This window comes from Labrus mixtus, chromosome 20, assembly GCF_963584025.1.
Source record: "Labrus mixtus chromosome 20, fLabMix1.1, whole genome shotgun sequence".
Taxonomy (NCBI): domain Eukaryota; kingdom Metazoa; phylum Chordata; class Actinopteri; order Labriformes; family Labridae; genus Labrus; species Labrus mixtus.
Genome location: NC_083631.1, coordinates 18,686,420 through 18,711,338, shown reverse-complemented (window position 1 = coordinate 18,711,338; position 24,919 = coordinate 18,686,420). Strand labels below are relative to the sequence as shown.

At 41.7% G+C, this 24,919-nt stretch overlaps 1 protein-coding gene across 2 annotated transcripts in view; it reads right to left on the bottom strand.

The window, feature by feature from the left end:
* Positions 1 to 10,820: 10,820 nt before the first annotated feature.
* Positions 10,821 to 24,919, bottom strand: part of grin2aa (glutamate receptor, ionotropic, N-methyl D-aspartate 2A, a) — a 140,099-nt gene continuing 126,000 nt past the window's right edge. For both annotated transcript variants that reach the window (XM_061026927.1, XM_061026926.1), the window contains 4 exons: positions 23,634 to 23,723; positions 22,030 to 22,127; positions 19,028 to 19,266; positions 10,821 to 17,138 (listed from right to left, as the gene is read on the bottom strand). In XM_061026927.1, coding sequence (XP_060882910.1) covers positions 15,180 to 17,138; positions 19,028 to 19,266; positions 22,030 to 22,127; positions 23,634 to 23,723 — 2,386 coding nt within the window. In that variant the 3' untranslated portion in view covers positions 10,821 to 15,179. The remainder of the gene's footprint in view (positions 17,139 to 19,027; positions 19,267 to 22,029; positions 22,128 to 23,633; positions 23,724 to 24,919) is intronic.

Below are 24,919 nucleotides of genomic sequence, written 5' to 3'. Positions count from 1 at the left end.
ATTTAAGTAAAAATTCACGAAGATCATAAAGATAACGACATTGAAACAGTGTGAAGATAGGCTGTTCATCTTACAGCATGACCTGGTGGTAAGTAGGAGTTTATCTGCTGCTTTCGTGCTTCCTTCCTCAGTCAGCTTGCTTCCCAATTGGCTATTACTTCATTCAGGGGACTATCCACAGGGTGCGTGCTCGGCTGTCCTAAGGGTTCATCTCCTAACAACAGGAGAGGGAATCGTAATGATTAAACATGTTAAATTTTTTGATGTGAAATCGGGTCGGCCCCTACCTCCTTTCAAGCAGATCAGATCGCTCATAACAGACTTCACTTAGTAGTGTCTGAAAGGGGGAGTCAGGCCAGAAATGTGCCCTATTATCTTGTAATGTGGACTGCACTGAAGTCTGTTCAACAAATACTTGGGTTTTTACAAAAGGCTTTAAAGCATGGCCATCAGCCTGACACACGTCTTAAGCTTATTTTCATACCTACAGCAGTTTTAAGTTAGATCAAAGATCATTTTTGGCCCATATTTACCTGATTGAGACAAAAGAACTGCGGGAACAGAAAGCCTTGGATGAGACTCGTCGGTGACACTGGAACAGAATAAGTATTGACCCCCGGAGTGCAGTGTGAGTCATTAGATGTGTTTTGGTATTTTCCTGAAAATAAGAAAGCTCTCACATACAGTCAGCAATACCTTAGAAAAAAATATTGTGATTGTCGGGGGGGATACTGGCATATGTGTGAGAATCTGTGAAAGACGTGATTAAAAGGAAAATGAACTCCAACAACGGGTGACTTATGGGAACTTTCTGCTCAATTTGATTCCACAGTGTGTTGTTTCATCACATAAGTCCCTCATATCCACTATCATATCCACAATAAATCCTTCCAGACTTTCTAAATAAATTTACAGAAGCCGGAAAATCTAAGTCAAGCACAGCAGAGAAAACAAGCAGGGAAAAATGATGGCACCTGTGCACCAGACTGTAATTACAGACGCCCACCCGACAAGCACATATTTTACAGAAGATTCGTACTTCTGCTAGCCTGTCAGAAAATTTGTCACACCAAGTTTTAGTTTATTTAGATATCCCTGCTGTCAGGAGTCTGCGTAAATGGTGAGAATAAATGTTTTTTAGTCGTGCTAACAGGCAGAAGGAAAACTGGAAGTATCACTGGAGGGTGAGATGTACCCAGATGGCAAATATTTATCTATAACATCACAGAGGTAAGAGAGGATGGTGGAATGTGGGGAAACAAGGGAAAAGCAACATGAAGGATAGACATGAAAGAAGGCTGAATTATGTTGTGGTTAAAGTGGAGCTTGTGTGTGTGTTAGCCAGGTAAGAGCTCTGAATGGCCGTCCCAGATACCCAAATAAGTCTCCGCACATAATTCTACATCTCAGTTGCTTAAGTCAGCAAGGATGAGACACTCATGTGCCCACAGAAAAACACACACCGGTGTGCACATGATCACCTCAGCTTTATCATCTGCCACGCTCATCTCTCCTATTTCATCTGGGAGAGATGAACACACACGCACATACAAAGTTAGAGTCCATATGGTTCCCTGAACACTTGTGATGTACTCTGTGCGCGGCTGTGTGTGTGTGTGTGTGTGTGTGTGTGTGTGTGTGTGTGTAACATTCTGTCGAGGCAGACTGATCCACAGCAGGCTGTCTTTGATTGTGTTATTTAAGCGCTGTGATTCTCAACGAGCAAACATTTCACACGCACACACAAACACGCGCACCCAACACACCCACAAACGCACGCCGAGCCAATTAACGTCTCGGTCTCCCTGTGGTATGCCGCAATCAAGCTAGATATTTTTTAATCAAACATGAACGCTCAGCTAGCTGCACACCTGCACTGCACCCATTCATATCCGCCATCGCACACACACAAACACACACCCTTAGTGAACCGAAACCATATGAGCTACACGTTCGGCAACAAGTACATATGGTGAGGCAGTGATTAGCCTGATCGCTAATTAGCCTCTAGCCCTAGCATGCTCATTCATCCCCATTTGCTAGGGTAATTTTTTGTGATGGGAACACTAAGGTTAGAAGAAGTTATGGGGCAATTGACATGACGCCACCTGTTTCCGACTGACTCAATGAAATAGAAAGCGGAGAGACGTTCTCAGCACAGTAATACCATGTGGATGTTAACGAGACAAAGATCAGAGGTCCTGCTGTTACATCTGAGCTAAGCCCTGCACCGCCAAAACATGATGCGACCTCTCGCATTCCTGAAGTTTATAGTCAGCATCCACAACAGCGCGTCCTATTAGAAAAAGAAAACGTCTGTCATTTAGAGCTTCTTTTCGCGTCCATCTCAGTGTCCCAGGTGGACAGAACCGCATGACCTTTCCCAAAGCTGATGCTGTCCTGTAAATATGTCCGTAATGCTCTCTAACAAAAACTTTAACCCCTTAACTGACAAAAGTGCCATGATCTGAATTGTTTCAGAGGAAAATGTAAATAAAAGCACTTCTGGTCTGCATGCTGTTATTTGCCTTGTTTGACACGACACCTATACCTGGGCTGATGCCTGTCTTGGCCAGGACATTTTTTTTTATGTCAATTAGTTTCTCCTGATTAGTTAAAGGTTAATAAAAATTAAAAAAATCCAAATAATTTAGCCACACTCGGAAAACCAATTTAACATTGTTCATCTGCTGACACTCTGATCCCCTGTTAAATAATTGTGCTCAATGTTGACAGTTTCCTGAGTGTTTTCTCACCTTTAGACTAGTAAGAACTTCAATTTGCACTTGACTGAGATTGACATTGCACGGCATGACTTTGAGTAGTTTGTGTTCCAAGGCTTGATTGTTAATGATTTCCCATAACACAAATGTCAAATTCATTTCAGATTGTACTTTGGATGCAAGATATATTCGGCTTTGGCCGTCTATTGGTCTTTTGCTTTAACATTAAAGGTTGCATTAGCGTTAAATCTTAAAAATCTAAGGGTCACCATAAAGTCAAACTACGTGTCCATCTGTCCTGCTTATGGCTGCTAGCCTGAAGCAAGTGTTTCCTTTCTTTTACCTTAAATCAAGCCACTTAGTGGGCAATCCTCACAAAATGGTCTGGGTGTTAGCTGCCAAACTTTCATTATGACAGCAGCCATTCACCCTGCTTAAATGTCACCGAGCAAGATGTTTCCCCCTGTCCTGCTCTATAAAACTCAAGTTATGTGTTATAGGCAGTTTGATCCTAAAATAAATTCCATCGTTCATATTTTGTCCATTCATTAAGATGAAAGTAATGTGCAATTTTGGAGTATGGTGATAAAAGGGAGTCAAATTGACAGAAGATGAAAAATAATAGCTGCATGGAGGGAACAAAAAGCCGGCGTATTTTATTCCTGTCTCATTGCTGTGCACTCAGCTCAGCTTGGCTCAAAGACCACAGCAATTAATTACCTGCAGGCACATTACGGACACCTGCAATGATTTATGGGGCCCTTTATGGAGATGCACAACACTGATAGGTCAAATTCAGGACACAAAGGAAGAAACAAATCCAAGGCATAAGACCGATGAGTTGAAAGGACAAAAACTTTGATTTCATTCAGTGTGCATTCAGCAAAGCTGCAGTCCGCTTCCCTTAAAATAAAATCTGCCTTAAAAGTCCACACGCACATACACACAGATGTTAGCCTACATTGGGCTGTTGTTGCATGTTTTGTTACTTTTGCCCATGGGCTCTGTTCTCCCTCTGTTCTTTTCATCCCCAGCAGAGAGAGAAGGCACAAAAAAAAAAGAAAACCCATCTTCATTATTTTTATGTTGAGCAGAACTTCACTGTGTCCATTATGCCTGCGTGAGAGATTTTGTCTGCCAGATAATAGATGTGCTAAAACGCCCATGTGATTTCTAAAGCATGCACTTACTTTGGCTTTTTACAAGTTTTGAGATTTTAGCTGAGGCTCTCTCTCGCTCGCTCGCAGAAACTGGAGCAGGTAGTACTGATTCAGCATGCTCCTCAAGGACAGGTAAAGGAGGACACATGGCTGATTGTGGAAACAGTGGCTGCTGTTTCTCTCAGCCAAGACAACGTTTCCCAAGGCTGATATTGCCGTGCCAGAAGGATAATAGCTCAATCATGAGAGACTCCATTATGAATGAACAAATCATGGAACCCAGCGGCTATCATCAGGACAAAATATCTCGTCCCTCGTGAACACATTCTGAATTCTAATGCGGAACCGATGAATCTGATTATGAGTAAACAGATATTTCTTTGATATGGTCGAAAAACATGCAGAGTCTTTGAGTGTGTAAAAAAAAGCCTTGATTGGGTCCAATCACTAAAGGGGTAATAAGGCCTAGAGCAGTATAGGAGGATACACAGATTTAGTCCAAGCACTGGTGGTGGTGGTGGTGGTGGTGGGAAAGGTAAAGCAGATCTCATGAGGAGTGGGATTCCAAGGGCTCAACCCAGAAATGATCTGTTGGAGAATTGGTTGATTGAGAGTCGCATCAATCCAAAGTGAAATAACAGTATCAGAGAGGAGAACAGATTCAGCTTAAGATGATTGGCTAATAAAGGTAAAATCTGATGACTGTCTTCAAAACTACCTTTTAGGCGTTCTGTCTCTTTTTACAGCTCGACTAAAAACTTAAGAAGTAAAGCAACAAAGCTGGAGTTAATGAAGGAAGTCTAAGAGAGTGCATTCTTTTGTAGACTTCATTTAAAATCAATTTGTTATTCAATGACTGCTGTTTTTCATCTGTTTCGCCCCGACTGTAAGTCTGCTTGGTTGGATGCAAGAAAACTCGAGGACAACACTACTGAGACTACATCAAGATACCAGAACACTTTCTATGACAGAATCTGGTCTCAGGCCTATACAGGCTTACAGAGCCTACAGAGGATTTAATGTGCAGAATCTGTATGTAGAGATTTGAAAATTTAGAAATAGAGTTAGAGAGTGGTATGAATGGATGAGGCAAGAAAACAGTATGGGTCTGAAATGGCATTTTTTGAGTTTGCAGCACAACCTCAGTTTCAGAGTGCTTTTCACCAATGCGTTCTGTTTGCTGGATTACGAAAGTTAACTTCTGCTTCCATCAGAAGTGTTTTAAATAGCTGTGTGTGCTTAGTATTATCTTCATTCAATGAAATACATGGAAATAATGTAAGGGAATGCTGTTCTGGCATTAGCAGCAGCACTAGATCTGGAATCTGTACCATCGAAAAGATGAGTCAGATTAGTTTCACCTCCGCCATTTTTGTTGTCAAAGCGGATATCAGAAGTCCTTCTTGATTTTGTTTGGTTGGGGAGGGAGAAGTGTCATTGACAAGCACTGTGGTGTTCCAAAAGTTGAATTAACTGAGAGTGCTGTGAGCGAGGCAACAAAGAACAGCTGAAGCCAAGGGCATTTTGGCGCTCAGGATGTGGATCACTGAAAACACTGAACTGCATTGGTTTTGCACAAAATGGGTGCTGCCAGTGCAGAAGAACAGTGTTATTAGAACCAGGCCCTATTTCTACTTGAACTTAAGCTTTTAAAAAAAGACTACATTTGAAAAAAAAAGGTCCTGTATTCATTACATGGCCATTCACTCAAGGGAATCTTTCACTGGGAAACCTTTTTGAGTAAGACATCACTTTGTTAAATAAACATTTGGAAGTTTAGCCATGGGCTACCCATCTAGACTTATGTAAGTCATAGACTTATGTAACCAGACAATCTTGAATTCAATGTCTTGTACCACTGGATGCCATTTGGAATACTGAAGCTAAGAAACAGTGGAAGATATCCCAAGTGAGTAAAAACAGAAATAGAACTGGAACAATTCTAGCTCAGGAAGTACAAAATGTACTTGATTTTAAATTTTAACCAGGCTAAACTGGTTGATAAAAGAATAATGAATGAAAAGAAATATTCTATGGTGAGAGCACGTAGCATAATTCTTGATTTGTGTCCCACATGGGGCTATTACAGGCTAATGAAATCCCAGGTGAACAACTGGAGTATATCCTGACAAATGAAAAGGTCTGTAACTGTGTTGGAGGTGACAGCAAGAAGGTTAAAGTCAATCTGTAAGGCTTTAAAGCTCTTAGTGATATTACACCCAAAGGGCTGTAATCACACAAGCAGAAAAGATCAATACAATCACATCGCAGACACTAAGTTTACGAGACAGTACGTGTTTTATACCGAAGTATATGTAATATATAAAAAGTCTTGATTTATAATACATGAAATGACCTTGTCCTTTTTTCTGTATTTCCGTCTTGTCATGAGCAAACCCGTCAGGGCATTGAATGTCAATACTATGAAGACAATTTTGGACTTTGTAACGATGCACGTACTTTGACATATTGACAACAGCGAAAAGGGAGCGAAGAACAGACTTTTTCTGGCAACTGAGGTCACACACAAGTCATTCTCCAGTCAAGGTTTATCTGCGGCGAGAATATTTCCAGCTCATGGAAAATTTACTAGGGGCCTGGCAAGTAAAGTTGTGCTGTTTGTATCCACACATTCAGCTCACTCCAGAGACTTTTATGTAAAAACCCTATTTGTCTCACATTTTCAAAGTATTCAAATGACACAAAACAAATGCAAAGTTTCCTCCTCTCCTTTACGTCCGCCCTTCTTTGATCCCTCTGCCCCTCCTTTACTTCCTTCCTCCCTCCATTAGCCGACATCAACAAGCTTTCACTGGTGTTCTTGGTGAATGGCATCACATAGCCATTAACATAAACAATGCAAAACATGTTATCCCCCATATCCATCTTTTATCTCCTGTTGTCGTCACTCTTTAGACAGTCATTCATCACATTCCATTATAGAAATCAAAACAACAGGAAACAAAACAGTGTCTGCAATGTTTTCAGGATAATATGATTACTCTTTTATGAGTGTTCTCTCTAACTGATTTGACTGATTTGTTTGTGGGATGGTCATGTTTTTAAGTCTGGAGCGGAGAAAAGTAAAAAGTGATTGTGAGTATCACAGGAAACATGTAACTGTGCAGAGTACAGCCTTATTCTTTATTTACAGTGAATCCATATGTGTACATGTTGTCATACATTTTGCAGTTATGTCTAGAGTATGTTTTATGAATTTAAAGAGGTGTGAACTCAAGAGAGAAAGAGATTGGCAGTATGTTTCGAGTCATTACATGAATCGTATTGTAATTGAAATAGGAGGTGCACCTTCCACTTTCTTCCTTTCTGCAAAGATGTTTGTATATTTGTTTAAAAATATGAATAAAGGTTTAAAGTTGAAGAAAATATTCATTTTTTTTCAGACCAGTTGTTGTCCTGGTGTCTGCATCACCATCAGCCAATTATCTACTTAAGGTATACAGAAGGAATAAGTACAAACTTTTAATAGGGGCATATGAAGGTTTGTGAGAGAGAGACTTGGTAGTTGAGTTATTTAGTTATAAATATCAGCATTTTGAAAAAAAAAGGACATTTAACAATACGTTCAACTTTATCTGCCAAATTTAAAAACAAAGCATGTTTCATCAATTTATAATAGCAGCTTCTAGTTTTTCAGAGTGTAGCGTCCTTGTGATTGAATCATGTGATGTTCCCTTTAAAACACACGTGATGAAATAACCAGTAATATCCTATTTCAGAAGCAGTGTGACGGCATTCACCCTTCAAAGGTTCATATTAAGGCGAGGCTCTTTTGTGTGTGGAGACCATTGATAGGAAGGTATATTGAGCTAAAGCACAGCACTTTGATCCCTTTTTTCCTCCTTTATAATCAGACCCATTCCTTCCTCCCTGGGCTCCTTTAAAGTAGTTGAGAATAATTAAGAGTTTAGTTGGCAGGGCTGTGTGTGTGTGTGTGTGTGTTTGAAGAGGTAAGTTGGGTTTAAAGATTCCCACTGGATGGATTTATGAGGTCCAAAACTGCTTTTGATAGAAAAATGGGTGAATACTTGTGGACACACACTGGACATACACACATAGCAACAACAGCAGCATACACACACACCCACACACACAAGCTTGAGGGCCAGGGGGGACCTGACCGTGCCAATTGTTTGTCTCCCAGAATCAAATGGGAGCTGATTTTCTGAGGTCCAAAGGGCAGGATGGAAAATGACAAAATAAACGAGTGCTCTTTTCTCCATCTTCACATTCTTTCATGTGGCGCCCTGCAGAAGAGGAATGATCTGCCACGGCCTTTTTTGTCGAGCTGGCTGACACAACCCCTCGCACAACCCACACAAAGCCACACACACACACACACCGCTCTGTTTGGATCACACTGTTGTTGTCTCCGTGTAATCTGATGAATGACACCCCCATTTCAATTACCGCCCCTCCCCCGAGCCTCTGGCTATCTCCCTCGCTGTCTCTCACACACCTTCCAACCCACCCTCAGAAAGCCCATCTCGCAAGTTGTCTACACTCCTCGCAGGGTGGCCTCATACCTGAACTGGAGTGTCAGCAAAAATGATGATGAGTAAGCTCTAGTTATTTCTCTTTGGTCCCAAGAAGCTATCAAGGCCAAATGGAAGGCCAAAGGGCTGAGAGAAAATGGACTGGGAATAAGTGGCTAGCAGGATTGTGTTGAGACCTCGGAAATGTGACTCTTAAGGTAACCTGTCACTCATACCCAGCCTCAGCAGCGTTCTCTGGGTCTTAGGCCACCATTGTAAACGTCACGTCTATATGCCCATGTAGCTGAGGGTTTATTAGCGCATCTGATTGTCTTTTCTGTTGGATGATTTTGCTGAGTGTCAAGTCTATGTTTTAAAATATTTGTCGCTTAATACATTTTTGCATTGTTTTCAAAACAAACCAAACAGCACACACCAGGTTATCCCATGAGAAGTGTTGTTTGGGCAGTTTTCAGAGACCATTCTCTAGGAGCTCCTCTCCTCTGAGTCTATTTGAGCCCAATGCAAAAGATGCAGACCAACATATTTGCAAAGGTAAAAGTGCTAACAATATCCCCCCCCAACCACCCCCCACCCAAAACTCAAAGGGAGTTGCGAAAAATGAATGACAGCAGTGACCAGTGTTCTTTGATTCGTATTTATTGAAGACAAAGATGGAGATGAGGTGGTCAAAGTTTGGAAAATGTGCAATAAGATGATTATAAAGGAAGAAAAAGGTCATTGTTAGAGAGCAGAGTGGTTTTTGAGGGGAGGAAAACAGATGGAATATAATGAGTAAGGGGAACGAAAGCGGTGTAAAACATGGAGTAGGGGGAGAAGGAATGTGGCAGATGGTAAATGTAAATGTAGCCCACATGGTCTCTAGTTGCTCTTTGAAACAGACTAACAAACACACACACACACACACACACACACACACACACACAGTAGTGTACAAGGTCAGTAGGCGGTCACAGCCTCTCTGGCTTCACTGACACCTGCACCAAAAGCTGTCATGACACTTGCTCAATCCAAACACAGATGAATGAAATATTTTGTCCATATTGCATTTCGACGGACACATTGAATAACATCAGTGATTAAAGGACAATCGGTTTCTGTTATACGGCATTATGTGATCAAAAAATAAATGTGGAATAACCTGTGTTATAGTTATTTATGTAGAAATCCAGCATAGCCAAAAAGATACCTAAATGTAGAAAACATCACTTTTACCAAGTGTCAATGAAACAACCACTGGCTGTTGATCTATTAAGATGAGATTAAAAAAACAACCAACCCAGTTAGAGGTTGAGGTTTGGTTGAGATAATCAAAATATACTCCTGATGATGAAAAGCCCAGAATTGACTGATTCATCTCTTCTCAGGTGGTCACTGGTAAATGGACATGACTGGCTAAGCAAGTAACTCTGTTGGCTAATAACATGTCATATTGTAATATACAACATAAATATGGATGACACAGGACATTATTGATATCCAGTGCTAGCGGAGCAACCGTTGATTATATAACATCTGTTATGTCACCCATCGGCTTCTGAAGAGGTGCGTTTTTTTAGCCCAAAGATGGTGGTTACCATATTTGAAATGCTTTCTCCATCTTACTGTCAAATAATCTAGTAACAGGCAGAGAGGTGGACATGAGGCGGGCCTTATGCCTCCTGGCAAACAGCTTCAACACGCCCACCTGTCAGTAACCTTAGCCAAGCCCCTGCAAATGTGTGCGCTCTTAGACGTATTCAAATCAAAACTGATGGGTTATAAAAAAAATATTCGTTTTTGTGAATGAAGAAAAGAGCCAAAAAAATATGATTCTTCTTTTTAAACCAGGCTGTTAACTTTTTTTTAAATTTCTGCTGTAAAAATAGGCAATTCAATATGGGACCTAATGGGGATTCCAAGGCTTTTGCTGCCAGCCTCAAGTGGACACTCAAGGAACTGCAGTGTTTTTCTTTTTTGCGCTGTAGCATTGGCTTCATTTTTCAACACCTGATTGCCATTTGGGAGAAAAATGAAGTATGGTCTGTGAAGGTCCAGCTGGTGCTAGTCCATGTGGGTGGCTTCACTTTCATGTAGGAATACTGTCACAGAGCATTACAGGAATTACCACTATAATCATTTTCAGACCAAAAAAATACTATTATGCTAATATTACTAGATCATAGTTCTCAGACATTGATGTTGTAATATTTCGTAAGAAATGCTGAATATTATTAAAGAATCAATTCAAAATGAATCATAATTTTACAGAATTTGTTCGGATTTCTTCAGCTTTCATGCCTTTCTTGAAAAGTAAACTTACACCTATCCAACTTTAAAAAAAAAAAAAAAAGAGTGGTTTAAACGTCTCATTATTCAAATGTTTTAAAGTTGTTAAAATGTAGAATTTAAAGGTTAAAAGACGCATGTGATTTTAGAACTGTGGGTACAATATGACTTTAATGGCATTCAAGAAGTAGGCTTTTTCCCCCTTAATTATAAATACATCATATTTCTCACTGAATGTGTACCGATTGTGATTTTTGACCAGGGACAGAAAAAAAAAAAAAAAACAATATCTCCACCTGCAAAAAATAAAGGTAGTCAATGGAATATCCGGCAGCACTTTTTCTTCTCATTTCCTGTGAAATCATCCGTCAGCATAACCTTGATAAAAGTGGTTCCTTTCTTATGAGGTGAGGCAGACACAGAGCCTGGTGTGTATATTGTAAATTTTGACAGGACAGCAAACCTTGTGAATGGTGAAGTTTTATTCTAGTCGCTCTACAGAGAGAGGGAGAGAGAGAAAGAGAGATAGAAAGATAGAAAGAGAGAGAGAGAGAGAGAGAAACAGTGCCACTGTACAGAAGAGCTCCTGTGAAATTCACACAAAAAATATTGTTTTTACTCTTTATCATTTATAATTCTCCATGATGATGTATTCCAGTATGAATTTACAAGCGATGTATACAGGTGTTGTTTCTAAATATATTCAAAATAGTTCCTTAAAAGTCTTTCAGGAAGTATTAGTTTAAAAAAAAAGCTCTATTCTTACAGCAAACCATAAAGAAAGAGGTCTCGTATCTTTGGAGGGATAGCAGACTCAAAGTAGAGGGTTGCCTTTTTTTTCCTTTTATCTTCTTTACAGTTGAAGTCCTGACTACACATGAAGGAGAGGGAAGAGAGAAGCAGAGCTGGTGATACAGTAATTCTCACCTGCCATTGGAGGAAGAGCAAGGATGTCCCGCCTTACCGAAACCAAGCCCTGACCCCCCTGACCCCGCCCACCCCACCGGTCAGAACCTGGCCTGATAGTGACCCGTCAGCCAGTGAGGAAGTTGCACTGGGGGGTCAAGTCCTCCCCTTCTCCCCCAAATAGCAGCAGCATCTTCATCGAGTTCAACATAGATAATTTTTTTTTCTCTCAAATATGTATATACTCACACCTGGTTACAACGCATTAGTGATCATAACATCATAACAAAAATAATTAACAAAAGAAAAAAGAAACAGAAAACATTAAAATTGTTACATCTGGGGTTGCATGCCATCACCTCATTATTTATCATTAAATGTAATTAAAATACATTTTTGTCATTAAAAAGAGCAGGGTTGTCATCACAGGGGTGTGTCTGAGTGTGTATGTGTGTGTGTGTGTGTGTGTGTGTGTGTGTGTGTGTGTTTGAACATAAAACAGCATCAGTTTACATGACAGTTCTGTAAAAGTAGAACAAATAGAACAAATCATCATGAGTTCATAAAATGCGAGGGTGCCGTTTGATATTTTTTTTTTTTTTTTACATGTGCATATTGTTCACTTGTCAGCTCACGCAAGCAGCATGTGAAGATAAATATGATAATAATAAATATGCAGATAAGATGCAAAAAAAGACAAATGTCGCTCTTCAGTCACATCAGGGTGGCAGATTGGGAAGCTAGGAGAGGTTCACTGCAGTATTCCAAGAGTACAAAAGGGGCGATATGACCGCGGTTGTTAAAGTCGGAGCTTTCGATTGAAACACAGTGGCTAATGCAGTCAACTGCCATTAAAAGCCATGGAGAAGAAAAAAAAGAGAGAGATTCCTGTTTGAATATTCCACATAAGGGAAGCTTATCAGGTGTGGATGTTTAATAAGCATCCTCCCATTTTGTCAAGGCTGCTCAGTTTGGAAAGGAACGAAGCTTCACACAACACTCCCCACTGAGCAAAAAAACTAAAACGATCTAAGCTCCCTAACGCCATCCCTTCCTTCCTTCCTTCCTTCCCTCCTCCTCTTCCTCTTCTTCTCTCTTTACATGGGTTGCATGAGCTCGGACAAAGAGCCGAACTGGAAGACCTAGGACTGGTAAACATCAAAAGGAGAAAAGTTTGATTCTGCACTGCAGCCGTTATAAACCATGTTCTTGTTTTTTTTGTTTTTTTTTCCCTTTTTAGTTTTTTTTTCTACAAAAAAATCTGCGCCACATCATGTCCTGTTGCTACGGTTGAAGCTCCCCCAAAATGCACAGAATCATCCTGAGGTATTTTATTTGATACAATTTGGCTTTGTGAATCCAATCAATCAAGCAAATCAACCAGCCAGTTTAAGATGGATACATGATTTTTCTGTTGACTGTACAATTTGTACAGTATAATGCTACAAAAAACATGTTTTTTTTTTTTTTTTGTGGGCACGAGTGTACATGGAAGTATGTGCATGTGCAAGTCTTTCCTGCTAAGTGTTATTAAAAAGAACAAACAAACAAATAATCAAACATACTTATGCAAAAACAATCAGATTAGGAAGCAATTGTGGTGGTTAAGACTTCAAGCTTACCAAAGTTCTGCCATGCACACACACAACTTACTCCACACTAAGATGGATACATGATTGATGAGCACATAACAGCGGAGCTTCCTTGGCTCCATTCCTCTCCATCTTGCCCAGTCCAACCCATCCCACATCCCCACCCAAACAACACAATGAAGGTAAACAAGGGATCCGTCTCAAGTAGTCCTCAGATCCTCAAGAGCCCTGGTTGATTGTGGGTCAACAGTAATTGATGACCAATAATTGTTAACTCATTCCACTGCAAGACTGTTCTGGTTGGATACTGCGTAGCATCGCTAGTACTTTTCTAACCAACCACTCAAGAGTTAAATTTTACAAAAATTGAAAGAAATAAAGTGTAGTTCTAAAGTTTTCCAACACTCTAGTGATGTGTCATGTTGACCAAGGAAGGGAAGAAGGAAGGAGGAAGGAAGGAAAGAAATGTCAGTGTTTTTTTTATATAGCTAATACCCTGTTTTTCAGTGACAGGAGGTCAAAAGACAAAAATACATCGGTGCCCAGCCCACCCACATCCGATAAGGTGATGGACACAGTTGTCATTTTATCCTTTTCTCCCTTGTTTATCTCCTCTTTGCTCTCTTCCCTTCCACTGTTTTCTCGCAAGAGCCACAGCATGACACTGTTTTTTACTAAGCACAAAGGTCAAGGAGAGAGGATCGATTGTACAAATATCCATCCACCAAATCTTGCAAGACACAGTCCCTTTTCAAAAAACATGTAAAATATGTGTCAGCAAGTGTATTTGTGTGTATTTTGTCTTCTCCGACACTGAAAAAATCAACACATGCAAAATAATCCACTACTCTTCATGTTATTTTTCTGAAAGCTATGCTTTTTCAAAAGCAAATGTGGGAGAGAGGATTTAAAAACTAATGGCTACTGTGCTACCAAATAAGCAAACACTAAAATCCTACATAGGGGGATCCGGATGCCAGAATCCCTAATAAATCTTATAGTTAAATAGAATAAAAAAGCAATACTTTGCTATTATTTTCTATGTGCAGAGCCACAAATGAAATGCCCTTCAACTGCCTCAGGTTACCTGCTTGTCGTTCCTTTTTCTATCTGTTATTTTGTCAGTCTGTCTTTTTTATCCTTCAGTCTGTAAACAATATTCATTGATAGCACCTACATTACTCTCAGCTTCTCATCACTATCATGACCCATAGCCTGGACTTACCACATAAAACCACATTTTAAGAAGCCCACTGATTCCTTTCTATCAAGACCTACTGGAGGCTCCCCTCTGCCATGTAGTCAATCATATTTTCCCTCTCTCTCCTCTTACACTGCCAGGTGTCTCAGAGGCCAGATTTGTCAGGCTAACAAGTAGCAGACCGTTGGACTAGCTCACTGCGACGCCTCTGCCCTCCTGGGATGCCTCCATGTCTGGCTGGGACATCAAACGTGCCCATCTGGTCTCCCTGTCAGGCCTCTTCTTGTGAACCAGTGAGCCAAAATATTGACAGTGGAGGTGGAAAGGAAAAAGAAAGAAAGAAAGAAGAGGGATTGAAAGAGAGGTCATCTCCTGTCCCTCTAATTCCCTTCTTATGTACTTTCTCCTATCCTACGAGCCACTTCTTCACTCATCCAATGCCTCTGTCCAACAACATCTGCAGAAGTCCTCCATTCATAAGGTTTACAATTTCCTTCACCCTTTTAACCACACAAGGGGTTAATGATTCCCCTCGCCTATACACCAGGATACCTTATGGCAGAGTGCCAGCCTTGCGGCCAACTCATTGGTACATGGTAGAGAATAGACAAAAATGATGATATCATCTGCAAAGAGAGTAATACTAGTAGTACCATCATACCCATGGGCACAAGTTCTTTTGAAGTACAATGTCAAAGAGAAGAAGAAAAACGCAGTGTGGCTATGGCATCCATTGTTGGATAACATAGTTGATAAATTATAATACAAACCCAGAGAGGATTAAAGAGGAGAGAACATATTTCTTATATCAACTAAACATCTGACTCCAGGCTGGGGATTTTTTTATACACCCGTCTATTGCTGAACTGGGCTGAGTTTAGGACGCCACGAGGGGCTGGGTATGCACTAGTCTTATTGGCTGAGTAAGGCATCACATGCTCTTTATTGTACATGTCATTGGCTATCCGCCCATCCCTTGAGCAGTAAGAAGTGGTGGATTTAACGGAAGAGCGGAGATTGTTCGCATCGTTACGTGTTTTGATGGGGGCAGCTCCAAGAACAGCTACAGGTGAGGCCACAGCCAGCTGTTTGTAAATATCAGTGGAGCTACGCCCATGAACCAGTCTGCTGCTGGTGTCATCCCTCAGCGAGTGGCTGAGGAAAGGGTTATCCGAGCCATGGGCTGGGTACAGGGACTTGCTCCTTTTGCTTTCCTCCAGGTTGTGGTTAAACATCATTGATTTAGACCCAGTGCCAAACAGTCTGCCGGAGTAGGGACGCATGCCGAAGAGGTTGGCATAGTGGGAGTCAGATGTTGAGTCCAGAAAGCGATCCTTCTCCTTGAGGCTGACACTGCGTGCTGGTCGCCCCAGGTCAACGTCCTTGGGCTTTTCAAGCATAATGTTGTCAAAAGAATGCTGACGACTCAGCCTCAAGCGGTTTCTCTTTTGGACATGAGGCCCATCCGTCTGTGGCCAATACAGACCAAACATATCATCTGTTTGCTGCTGCTGTTGGTGGTGCAAGGAGGGGCTGACCAAGGAGTCTGCGAGAAGCTGGTCCTCACTGATGTCATACAGATTGGCCGTGTGGAGGCATGCTTCACAACGATTATATGGTGAGCGTGTGGCAGCAGGTGCAGCGGGTGCAACAGTAGGGGGGTACGACCCTGCTTGTGGGTAGCTTGCCGTCACTTTTGACAAGCAGGAACGGCAGTGTGTCTGTTTATAGCGATCAATGGACTCATGTGGGGAAAGGTTTTTGTCTTTCAGGCTGTAGTGTTTAGAGTAAGATGTGTCTGGTAGAAGATCTGAATCACCGTGATGCAAAGGTGAGGAGTTCAGATGAATTATGGGCTGTTCACACTTTCTATAGTTGTCACTGTGGTCTGAGTAGATCTCGGGATAATCTAAGTCATCGGCAGCAAGGCCACGACTCTCACGGTAGTGAATAGGGTCTGAATGCAGGCTCAGCTCTCGGTCTGAGTCAATAGTGTAGATTTTCTCTCCTACTCCTCTTCCAGTTTGGTTGGTTCCACTGCTGACCTGCTTAGTCTTTAAGTAGGACAGTTCCACCTCACTGCAGTCCCTTGGGTATTTTGAATTCACTGATCTTTTTTTTAAGTTGTCCTTGGGCTTCAGGTGCTTGTTGTTTTCTGGGTCCTTGTAGGAGGCTGCCCTGCTTGAGCAGTCAGAGATGTCTGAGTGGGCTGCGTCCTCAGGCAGGTAGCGCTGAGTCTTCATCGACATTCGTGGGTCCGGCATCAGCATGTCAGGCATCGGAGGAGGTCCAGGTGGCACAGAACGGAGAGTGTCCACTGACTTCTTCCAGAGGGTCCGTTGTGGCTTGGCATTGGTTTGGACTGAGTCAGCACTCACCGCTACCTCTACTGTGTTAGGATTGGCATCATTTAGGGTCAGAGGATGCTGTCCTCCCTGAAAGATGTAGTTGTTAAGGTGGTCTTTGTGGCGGCTAGCAAGATAAGACTGCAAGTCCCCAGTGTCCCCATAGATCATATCTTTGGGAGCATAGCTTCTGTTGTCAGCATAGATGAAGTTGCCCTTCTCTGCCATCATGTCCATAATCATTGGGCCAGCTGAGTGCATGAACTCGCGTTTTGGGGAGTTCATGTGGGAGCCACTCAGGTTGGACATGTTAGTCATCTGTTTGGCTGACTTAATGAGCTTAAGCATTTTGTCCTGAGGGCTAAAGTCCAGATCTGTCTTTTTCTTCATGTCAATATGGACTCCATGGATGCAACTCCAGATTCCCTGCATGGAGACATATGGATGAACATGTGGAATGATGGAGGGAAGTTGGAGAAAAAAATAAAAAAGGGAGAAAATGACAGGGTAGGAGGAGTGGGCGAGAGAAGAGATAAAATGGAACAAGGGAATGAGAATCAAACATAAAGAGGGATTGGGAGAGAAATGGAGAGAGATAAGCAGAATTATGATTACTTATCTAGTATGACCAAAAATATTTGCGCTCCGTATGTTTTATTGAAATGAATTTAATTGGTAGTGACTCAGCAAATCAAAGGAGATTGAGTGTGAATGGTCTTTTATCACCATCAACACAACTTGAAAGTGTAGTTCTGTACATTGGGTAATGAGCCAAAAAGGGCAATATGTAACAGGCATGATTCTGGCTCAATACTGACTTTTACTTTTTTCGGGAATAGCTTTAATGGTATGTAATACTACAGTACATTGCTCCCAATATATAGCTGGTGGTTGTTCTTAAGGTCAGTTGTCTGGTACTTGTGGTTAAAAGAGTTTAGAACGGTATAGGTAGTATTAGTGGGCAACCTATACAACACCAGCTCTTCCCGTTATTGCCTCTAGCTCGCTCAGTCACTGATCACGTGTGTGTGTGGGAACCTAGAAGATAAAGGTATCTTACACGCGCTGGAATGGTTCTTGTGTGTACTATGAAATGTAATCCTGCCGGTGCCACTGTCTCTCTTAACGATAGACACAAAGCCTTCAGGCATTTCAGGGATTCTTTGAGAAGAATCAACACTAAACGGGAAAAATTACCATTGCTACTACTGATGGGTGGTGGTGAAAGGAGGGGGGGGGGGGTCATTTGGACTAACAGCAGTCAATAAAATAACTACATAGAGCTATCATTTTATGTTTTAAAGAACACAAGCAGCTGGGATAAGCTCCAGCCCCCTAATATAATATACAGCAGACATTACACAAACTCTACCCTAACTGAAACCCACCGTTAGTTCTTAAAAATAAATATAAACTAATCCTGCAATTAAATTGAAAGTGCTTTTTCAGCACATAGTTTGTAAAGCGTATCAGCACAAATTAGAATGTCTTTCGCCCTAAATCACTCCTCAAAATGTCTTTGAAATATCTGCTTTTTTTTCAAAGAACCTCACTTTGTCGTCTAAAAGTTTTCTTCCCCCTTCTGTTAACTTTGAAAACAGAGTCAAACTCTGCCTTTAAAAAAACGAGGAGACACTGCAGTGCTTTTAGGCATGCACGTCCATGTCTTCTGTTCTCACACACAACTAGGGTGAATACTGACCTTTTAAAAGAATGTAAGAGAATAGATTGATTTAGCGTGGGTTTGCCTTGATTTCATCCAAAAACATGCTGCAATTAGAATCTATTTTTGTCGATATTCAGGGCTGCCTCGTGATCCCCCCCTCCCGTCCCCTATCCCAATTCTCTCCTCTCATCCTACATTGTGCAGCCCTCCCTCCTTCCCCCTTGTTTCATGCGGTGTCTTACATCAGTGGTAGCTCAATTCTCTGCATGAGTGTGCGCATGTGTGCATGCTTGCTCTGCTCTAAGCCCTGTCTTTTTGACCCCATTAATACAGCATTAGCCCCAAGTACAGTGGCAGTGCTTTATTGCACCTTATAGCCTTAAACATGACCACTCTTAACCCAGCCTAACCACCCGGGGTTCATGTTCACATGGTCACACATTCACATGTGCGTGCAAACACTTAATGGCCTGTTTCTTTGAGTTGACAACTGGGCCAAATTTAAATTTGTTCCAAAGTATGTGTTTAAAATTTAATACAAGCTGTAGCACTTTTAATGTTCACCCAAACCGCAATATAGTCTAAAAAAACCCCTGCTAGAACATGCTGGCACATGCAAACACAAACCTCTACAAAAACTGGTCCTTACCCGACTGATGGAGAAGAGAAGACCCGGCTTGCCGGTGCAGACCCCAGTGAAGCAGTATCTGAGCCTCCAGTAGAAGAGATGCTCAGACACGAATGTGATGAGGGAGAGCCCCATTGCTGTAGCCAGCATGTAGAAGACCCCAGCCATGTTGTCGACATCCAGCTGACTGGACATTACCTCGTTCTTCTCGTTGTGACAAATTCCTGTCAGCCACTGGGCCTCCAGTTCTTCCATTTCACCTGAAAAGCAAAGACGCACAGAGAGACTCAGAACTGTACTGAATGGCATATTGGAGTTTGAGCAGCCAGAGAATTGTAAAAGTAGATATATGTTTATACTGTTGCCCCATGTTACATTATGAAGAATGCATTTAAATGACGGCTTGCTACCAAAGATTGTGAGAACGTCCTGCAGATCCTGTGAAACTTTAACTAATCGCATACAACTATTGTTTCATATGGTGCTTCCATTTCGTGTCAATGCATTGATGTAAAGGGTGGTATCATCTGCAAAGAGAGATAATTATAAGTACTACTTTAAATGCAGACGTGGTGGATCCATTTTGGGAAATGTATAATGGATAGGCCCTATTTGAGTGAATTACGTGTTAATTTAGATTTTAAACATCTTTGTCAAAGCATACAGGTTGAATGCTTGTTTATTTTTCTTTAAGGGTTTGGTTTCGGTGGCATCGCCATGCACTTGTCTTCCATTCACCTCCATGTTGCCTGATAGGACAAACAGATTGTTTCTTTAGTGTTAATGAAAGAAAGGCAGAAAGCAACAAAGACCTTATCTTTTCTCATTCCTCACTCTGTGCTCTCTTTTCTCGGGCCGCATCCTCTCCCTCTCAGGCTTAGTCAGTGACATTTGGCGTGTGGCTAATCCAATCGTTGTCACTCAGGGTTGGATAACTAAAGCTGCTACTGAGGAAAGACAAATGTGTTTCTGCTGGTCAGCTGGATGTCTTTAGGGTCCAGACTCATTTAGATGTCATTGATCTTTTTGGACAATTGAGGAGAATCTGTCTACTCTCACATTTGCAAACATGTTTTTTTTTTTGTTTTTTTTTGGCGTTAGGGATCTGAATTGGCAGCAATAAATGAAAATCTTAGGTATCAACAATCACTTTAGCTCATTTTTAAATCAAGTGCATTCAAGGGGAACGCTGCGGGGAGCCGTGACTCCCTGCACAGTTGCTCTTGCTTCAGGGGAAAGTACTGCTGAAATTCAAATTTTGTTCTCTTTTCAGCAGTCAGACGGGTTCAAGCAATAGTCTGGTGAGCAGTCATTCGGAACACAGGAATACAAGTATCTACAACTTTTATCCTCACTTTAGAGGCTTTTAAAAATGGGTTTACTTTGAAGCTTGTACATTTATTTTAAGATATGTGAGTGCAGCGACTAAACTTTTTGGGAACTCTGTGTTCTCCATTACATTGTCGTGAACCACAAACACTCGATCCATCCCCAGTTCGGTACAGTCACCTAATGATAGCACTCTGTTGAGTGCTTATCTGAAATAGGGCTCCCTCATAAATGGTTGAGCAGTGAGTAGTTCCTGACCCTGACTCAATGGTGTGATGGATTAAAACCATCCTGCATCGTCAGAATATATGAATTTGTACCACTGGTTTTTCTACGAGACGCATATATTTGATCAGAAACTAGCACAAACAACAAGATGTCTGGAAGTAGGCAAATCTGGAAACTTCTATAAATTCCCCAAATGAGCACTTAAAAAAAACCTGTCGTTGTGGTTGTCCATTTGTTCTCCACCTTCCTCCAATTTCCCCTGAACGTATCTTCTCTCTGCCCGTGCAAAGCCTTATGCTCTCTCCACCCACATTGTGTCTGTCCGATCAAGTAACATCTGCCAAGACACCTAGCCGCCGTCATCTATCACGGGCCAGCCCTCCTCTCACTCCCCATCGCTCTCTTTTTACCTGACACGCACGCTCTCTCCCGATCGTCCTCTCATCTCTTCTTTCCCTGCCTCGTCCTTTCTCTGACCTCTCTTTGGCCACTCACATTCTGTTTGTCTCTGTTTTTCTGTCTCTCATCACATTCTCCATCCATCTGTTCCCCCTTTTTCCCTCCTCTGTCACACTTTCTTTGTAGTCTCTCCTCTTTCTTTTCTGCCGTCTCCTGTTCCCACACACAGTTCTCTGCTCACCTTTTCTCCTTTTGCTTTTACACAACCATCTTTTATAGTAGGTATAACAGCATTGAAATTATTGGCATGGTGAAAATGCAATACAGAGCATGTTTGCAATGAATGACACTGCTATAAACCTGCGAGCATAAAATGATTGAATGGGATGATTGAATGCAACAGAAAAACAAAGCAAAACATAAACTCTGAGATGAATTTTCTTTTCTGCAGAAAAAATTCTGCACCCCTAGTATGAGATGGAGTGCGGCCTGCATGCTCTGCAGCCCTGATAAGATTTGGTTGGAGAGGATTATTGTGACACCAGCGCTCATTTAATCAACTTCAATGCACTTAATGTAAGTGGCTGTGAGCACTTGCATCAGCAAAACGCTCTCGATGTAAAATGTAAATGAATCTGTCACCAAAAACCCAGATGCTTTCTTGCCTTTTCTCTGTTTTGCACTGGGGAAAAATTGTTTATGTAAGAACTTTCTGAGGCTACTGTAATAAAGGAATGTGGTGATTCAGATAGAGTAACACACACAAACACACACATAGATCTGGCGCTGCATAGAGGAATATATTAGAATAACTTACACACTCTGCCCTCTGTTTAGAGCAGCCTTTTGTGTCCAGAATAACATCAAAGGACTATTTATACTTCACTGCTTTCCCTTTGTGCTGTCAGCAGACAAGGCAGGAGAGGTTTTGCGAATGTGTGTGTGAGAGATTGTGCGTGAGTTACAAAGCTGGCAAGGAGCAACGTAACCCCCCCTTGGCCTTCATGGAGAGTGTCAAGCACTTTGGTTAGTGTGTACAAGAACAGTGTGGGGAGCGTGTTTCTCACCATCTCCGATGATGGCCAGGATGGCCAGATCCACCTGTCGTTTCCAGTAGGAGCCTTTCTGGAGAGCGATCCCATAGCCGGTGGTAGCAAAGATGTACCTGAACACAAGTGCATCGAAACACACACAAACAAAGACACACACACACAAAGAAAACTGTATGTTTAACCTGTAAACTTGTGTTTCAACCTCACTTAGCAGGTATTGTCCTATGTGTATATGAGAAAATATCTTGTAAAGAGTGTGTATGAATGATATAAAGTGGATATTTAGATCAGGGATATACAATCCACAAAGAACTGTTCTTGTTTCTGGCCTTTAAGCTCCAGTTTTAGTTTCTTGAGGTCTTTGTTAAAACTAAACTGACATGCATCAAAATGAAACATTGTTGGAAACGTCAATCACTGCTTTGCATCATACTGGCCACAAAGAGATCCTTCCATCGAGCATCTAAATGTTAAGGATTGGGGACACATGCATCAAAACATGAAAAGGGCAATTCAAAAAGGACAATTGAAGTGTGTACAGAGCATTTTGAGGCACTTTTTTGAAACTTTGGAAGGTGCTTACCAAAACGTGTTAAAGACAACTTGCTTAAAGCTCCTGTGAAGAGTTTTTTGCTGGTTGTGAAACAGACTGAAATTAATACTGATAACGTCTCTATAGGACCTTCAAAAGCAATTATAATTCTTGCTAATTCTAGCATTAGCAAGAAGAAGGATTATTTAAAAAAAAAAAAAAAAATGTTATGCCTGTAAATAGTGCCGCTGGGTAGGTGTCAGAAAATGTGATTAATAGCACAAATAAAAAAACACATTTCCCACAGCAAAAGATCAATAACAAGTGATATGACTGCCTGATTTAGGGCAGCGCTCTCCTCATAAACCTCTACTTTCCAGTCTTTATGAAAAGGGAAAGATCAGAAAAGAGATAAAAAAAAAAAAAGATCGGCACAAAAATCGCAACAAACCAAAAGTTCCTTACAGGAGCTTTAATTCTCACATAATCAGAACTGAATCTATTGTCCCTCATCACTTGCATTTAAATTGCTAATGAAATCAGCGTCTTTGAAACCAGTTTGGAGATGAGGAACAACTTGAGCAATAAAACTTTGACTTCGCATGAGCGCCATTAAATAACATAACATCATGTGAATAGCTAATGGCTCAAATAAACGACATGTGATATCAAAATCTCATTCTAATTCTAAATGTAAAATATTTGTGACATATTGATATTTGAGTGCGCCCCAAACTCATGTTGTGGCACCACATAACTGAAGATGTTGGTCTCTGGATCAGGACTTCTTTGAGCCCCCCCTGCTGGTCTCTGGGCAACAGGTGACACCAATCAAAACACAGCAACACTTCAAGTGCTGATTTGTGGTGTTTACTTTCCCGCTTTTTTACACAATAAACAAACAAGATACGGTGTGTTAAATGGTGAACTTTACCTCAAAGAGGTTTTTTTATGTGATGGCACAGAACTTCAAAACAAACAGTAAGACAAACCACCGAGACAGCTTTACATTCTAGTTTGGAGTTAAGATATGGCATGATCACGGAGTGAGGACACTCCACATTCAAAGAGTTGAAACTTTGGTTACCCGCTTCCAATGGTCACCAGCTTACATCCCTCATCTCTGCCGGCCATGTAGTTCAGCACTGCGGCGTCGTAGATGAAGGCGTCGAGTTTACTGCGAAAGGTGAAGAAGAAAAAAAAAAAAAAGAGCCGAGGAAAGAGACAGAGGTGAACAGACGAGAGGGGGTGAGGGTATGAAGATAAAAAGCACGAGCAGTTTCAATTTCTTTTCAAAGAGAGCGAGTGAGAGGTGCACAGGAGGAGACCGAAGAAGCAGAAGGAGGAGGATGGGGGGCTTATTTTTCAGAACATGTTGTTGTGGATCAATTCTAAAGTGTTAAATCATCTCCAATAGGACTGCAACAATCCGAGCGTAGCCAAACACACAGAGGACACAGCGGGGAGTGGCTGCGGTTCAATACGGCACGCTTCACTGATGAAAGGACCTTGGAGGCAAATAGAAGACCTAAACAAACTTTAGACAGACACAAACATTTACACTGTCTCTCTCTCTCTCTCTCTCTCTCTCTCTCCCTTCTGTGCACACCCACACCCACACACACACACACACACACACACAAGCAGGTTGCGCAGTGGTGGAACGTTCAAACGAAAATGATCCCAGACTCAGACTGACATTTTCAATGTAACTGATGCCATCACTAACTGCTCCTCTCTCACTCTGTCAGAGCCCGTACACACGCCGTCTCTCCAACACACACACACACATGCACGTATATCCACACAGAGAGGGCCTGGTAATAGCGCAGTGACTGGCTGGCATTTACTGAATGTCAGATCCAGCCCTCTAACGGAGGCTCACAGCCGATAGTTCAGCTGTGTAATTAGCTTAACCCAGCGCTGGCTCCATCCACACGCAGGATGTGTGTCCAACTATGTAGCAAAGTAGGCGTGTGTGCCTGGGTGTGTGTGTGTGTGTGTGTGTGTGTGTGTGTGTGTGTGTGTGTGTGTGTGTGTGTGTGTGTGTGTGTGTGTGTGCACATTGAAGTTTGTGCGTTGCCGTGCTGTGAAGCGTATATTCTAGCGTGGCTTTGTGCGTGCATGTCTGTGAACAGCAGCCAGACGTATTGTGGCTCTAATGGCTTGGAGTGGGATTCAGCCGTCACGATGTGTCACAACTTTTTTTTTTTTTTTCTGATGTTGCAGGACAGATTCTCTCTCGCCGCTTTCCATCCGTATTTTTTGAAAGTCATCTCGAAAAGGTGGAAAATCACCATTGAGTGTGACTGTGGATGTCATTTCACATAGCTGCAGGGAGGGCAGCTTATCAGAAGGAAACCTGTGGGTTGA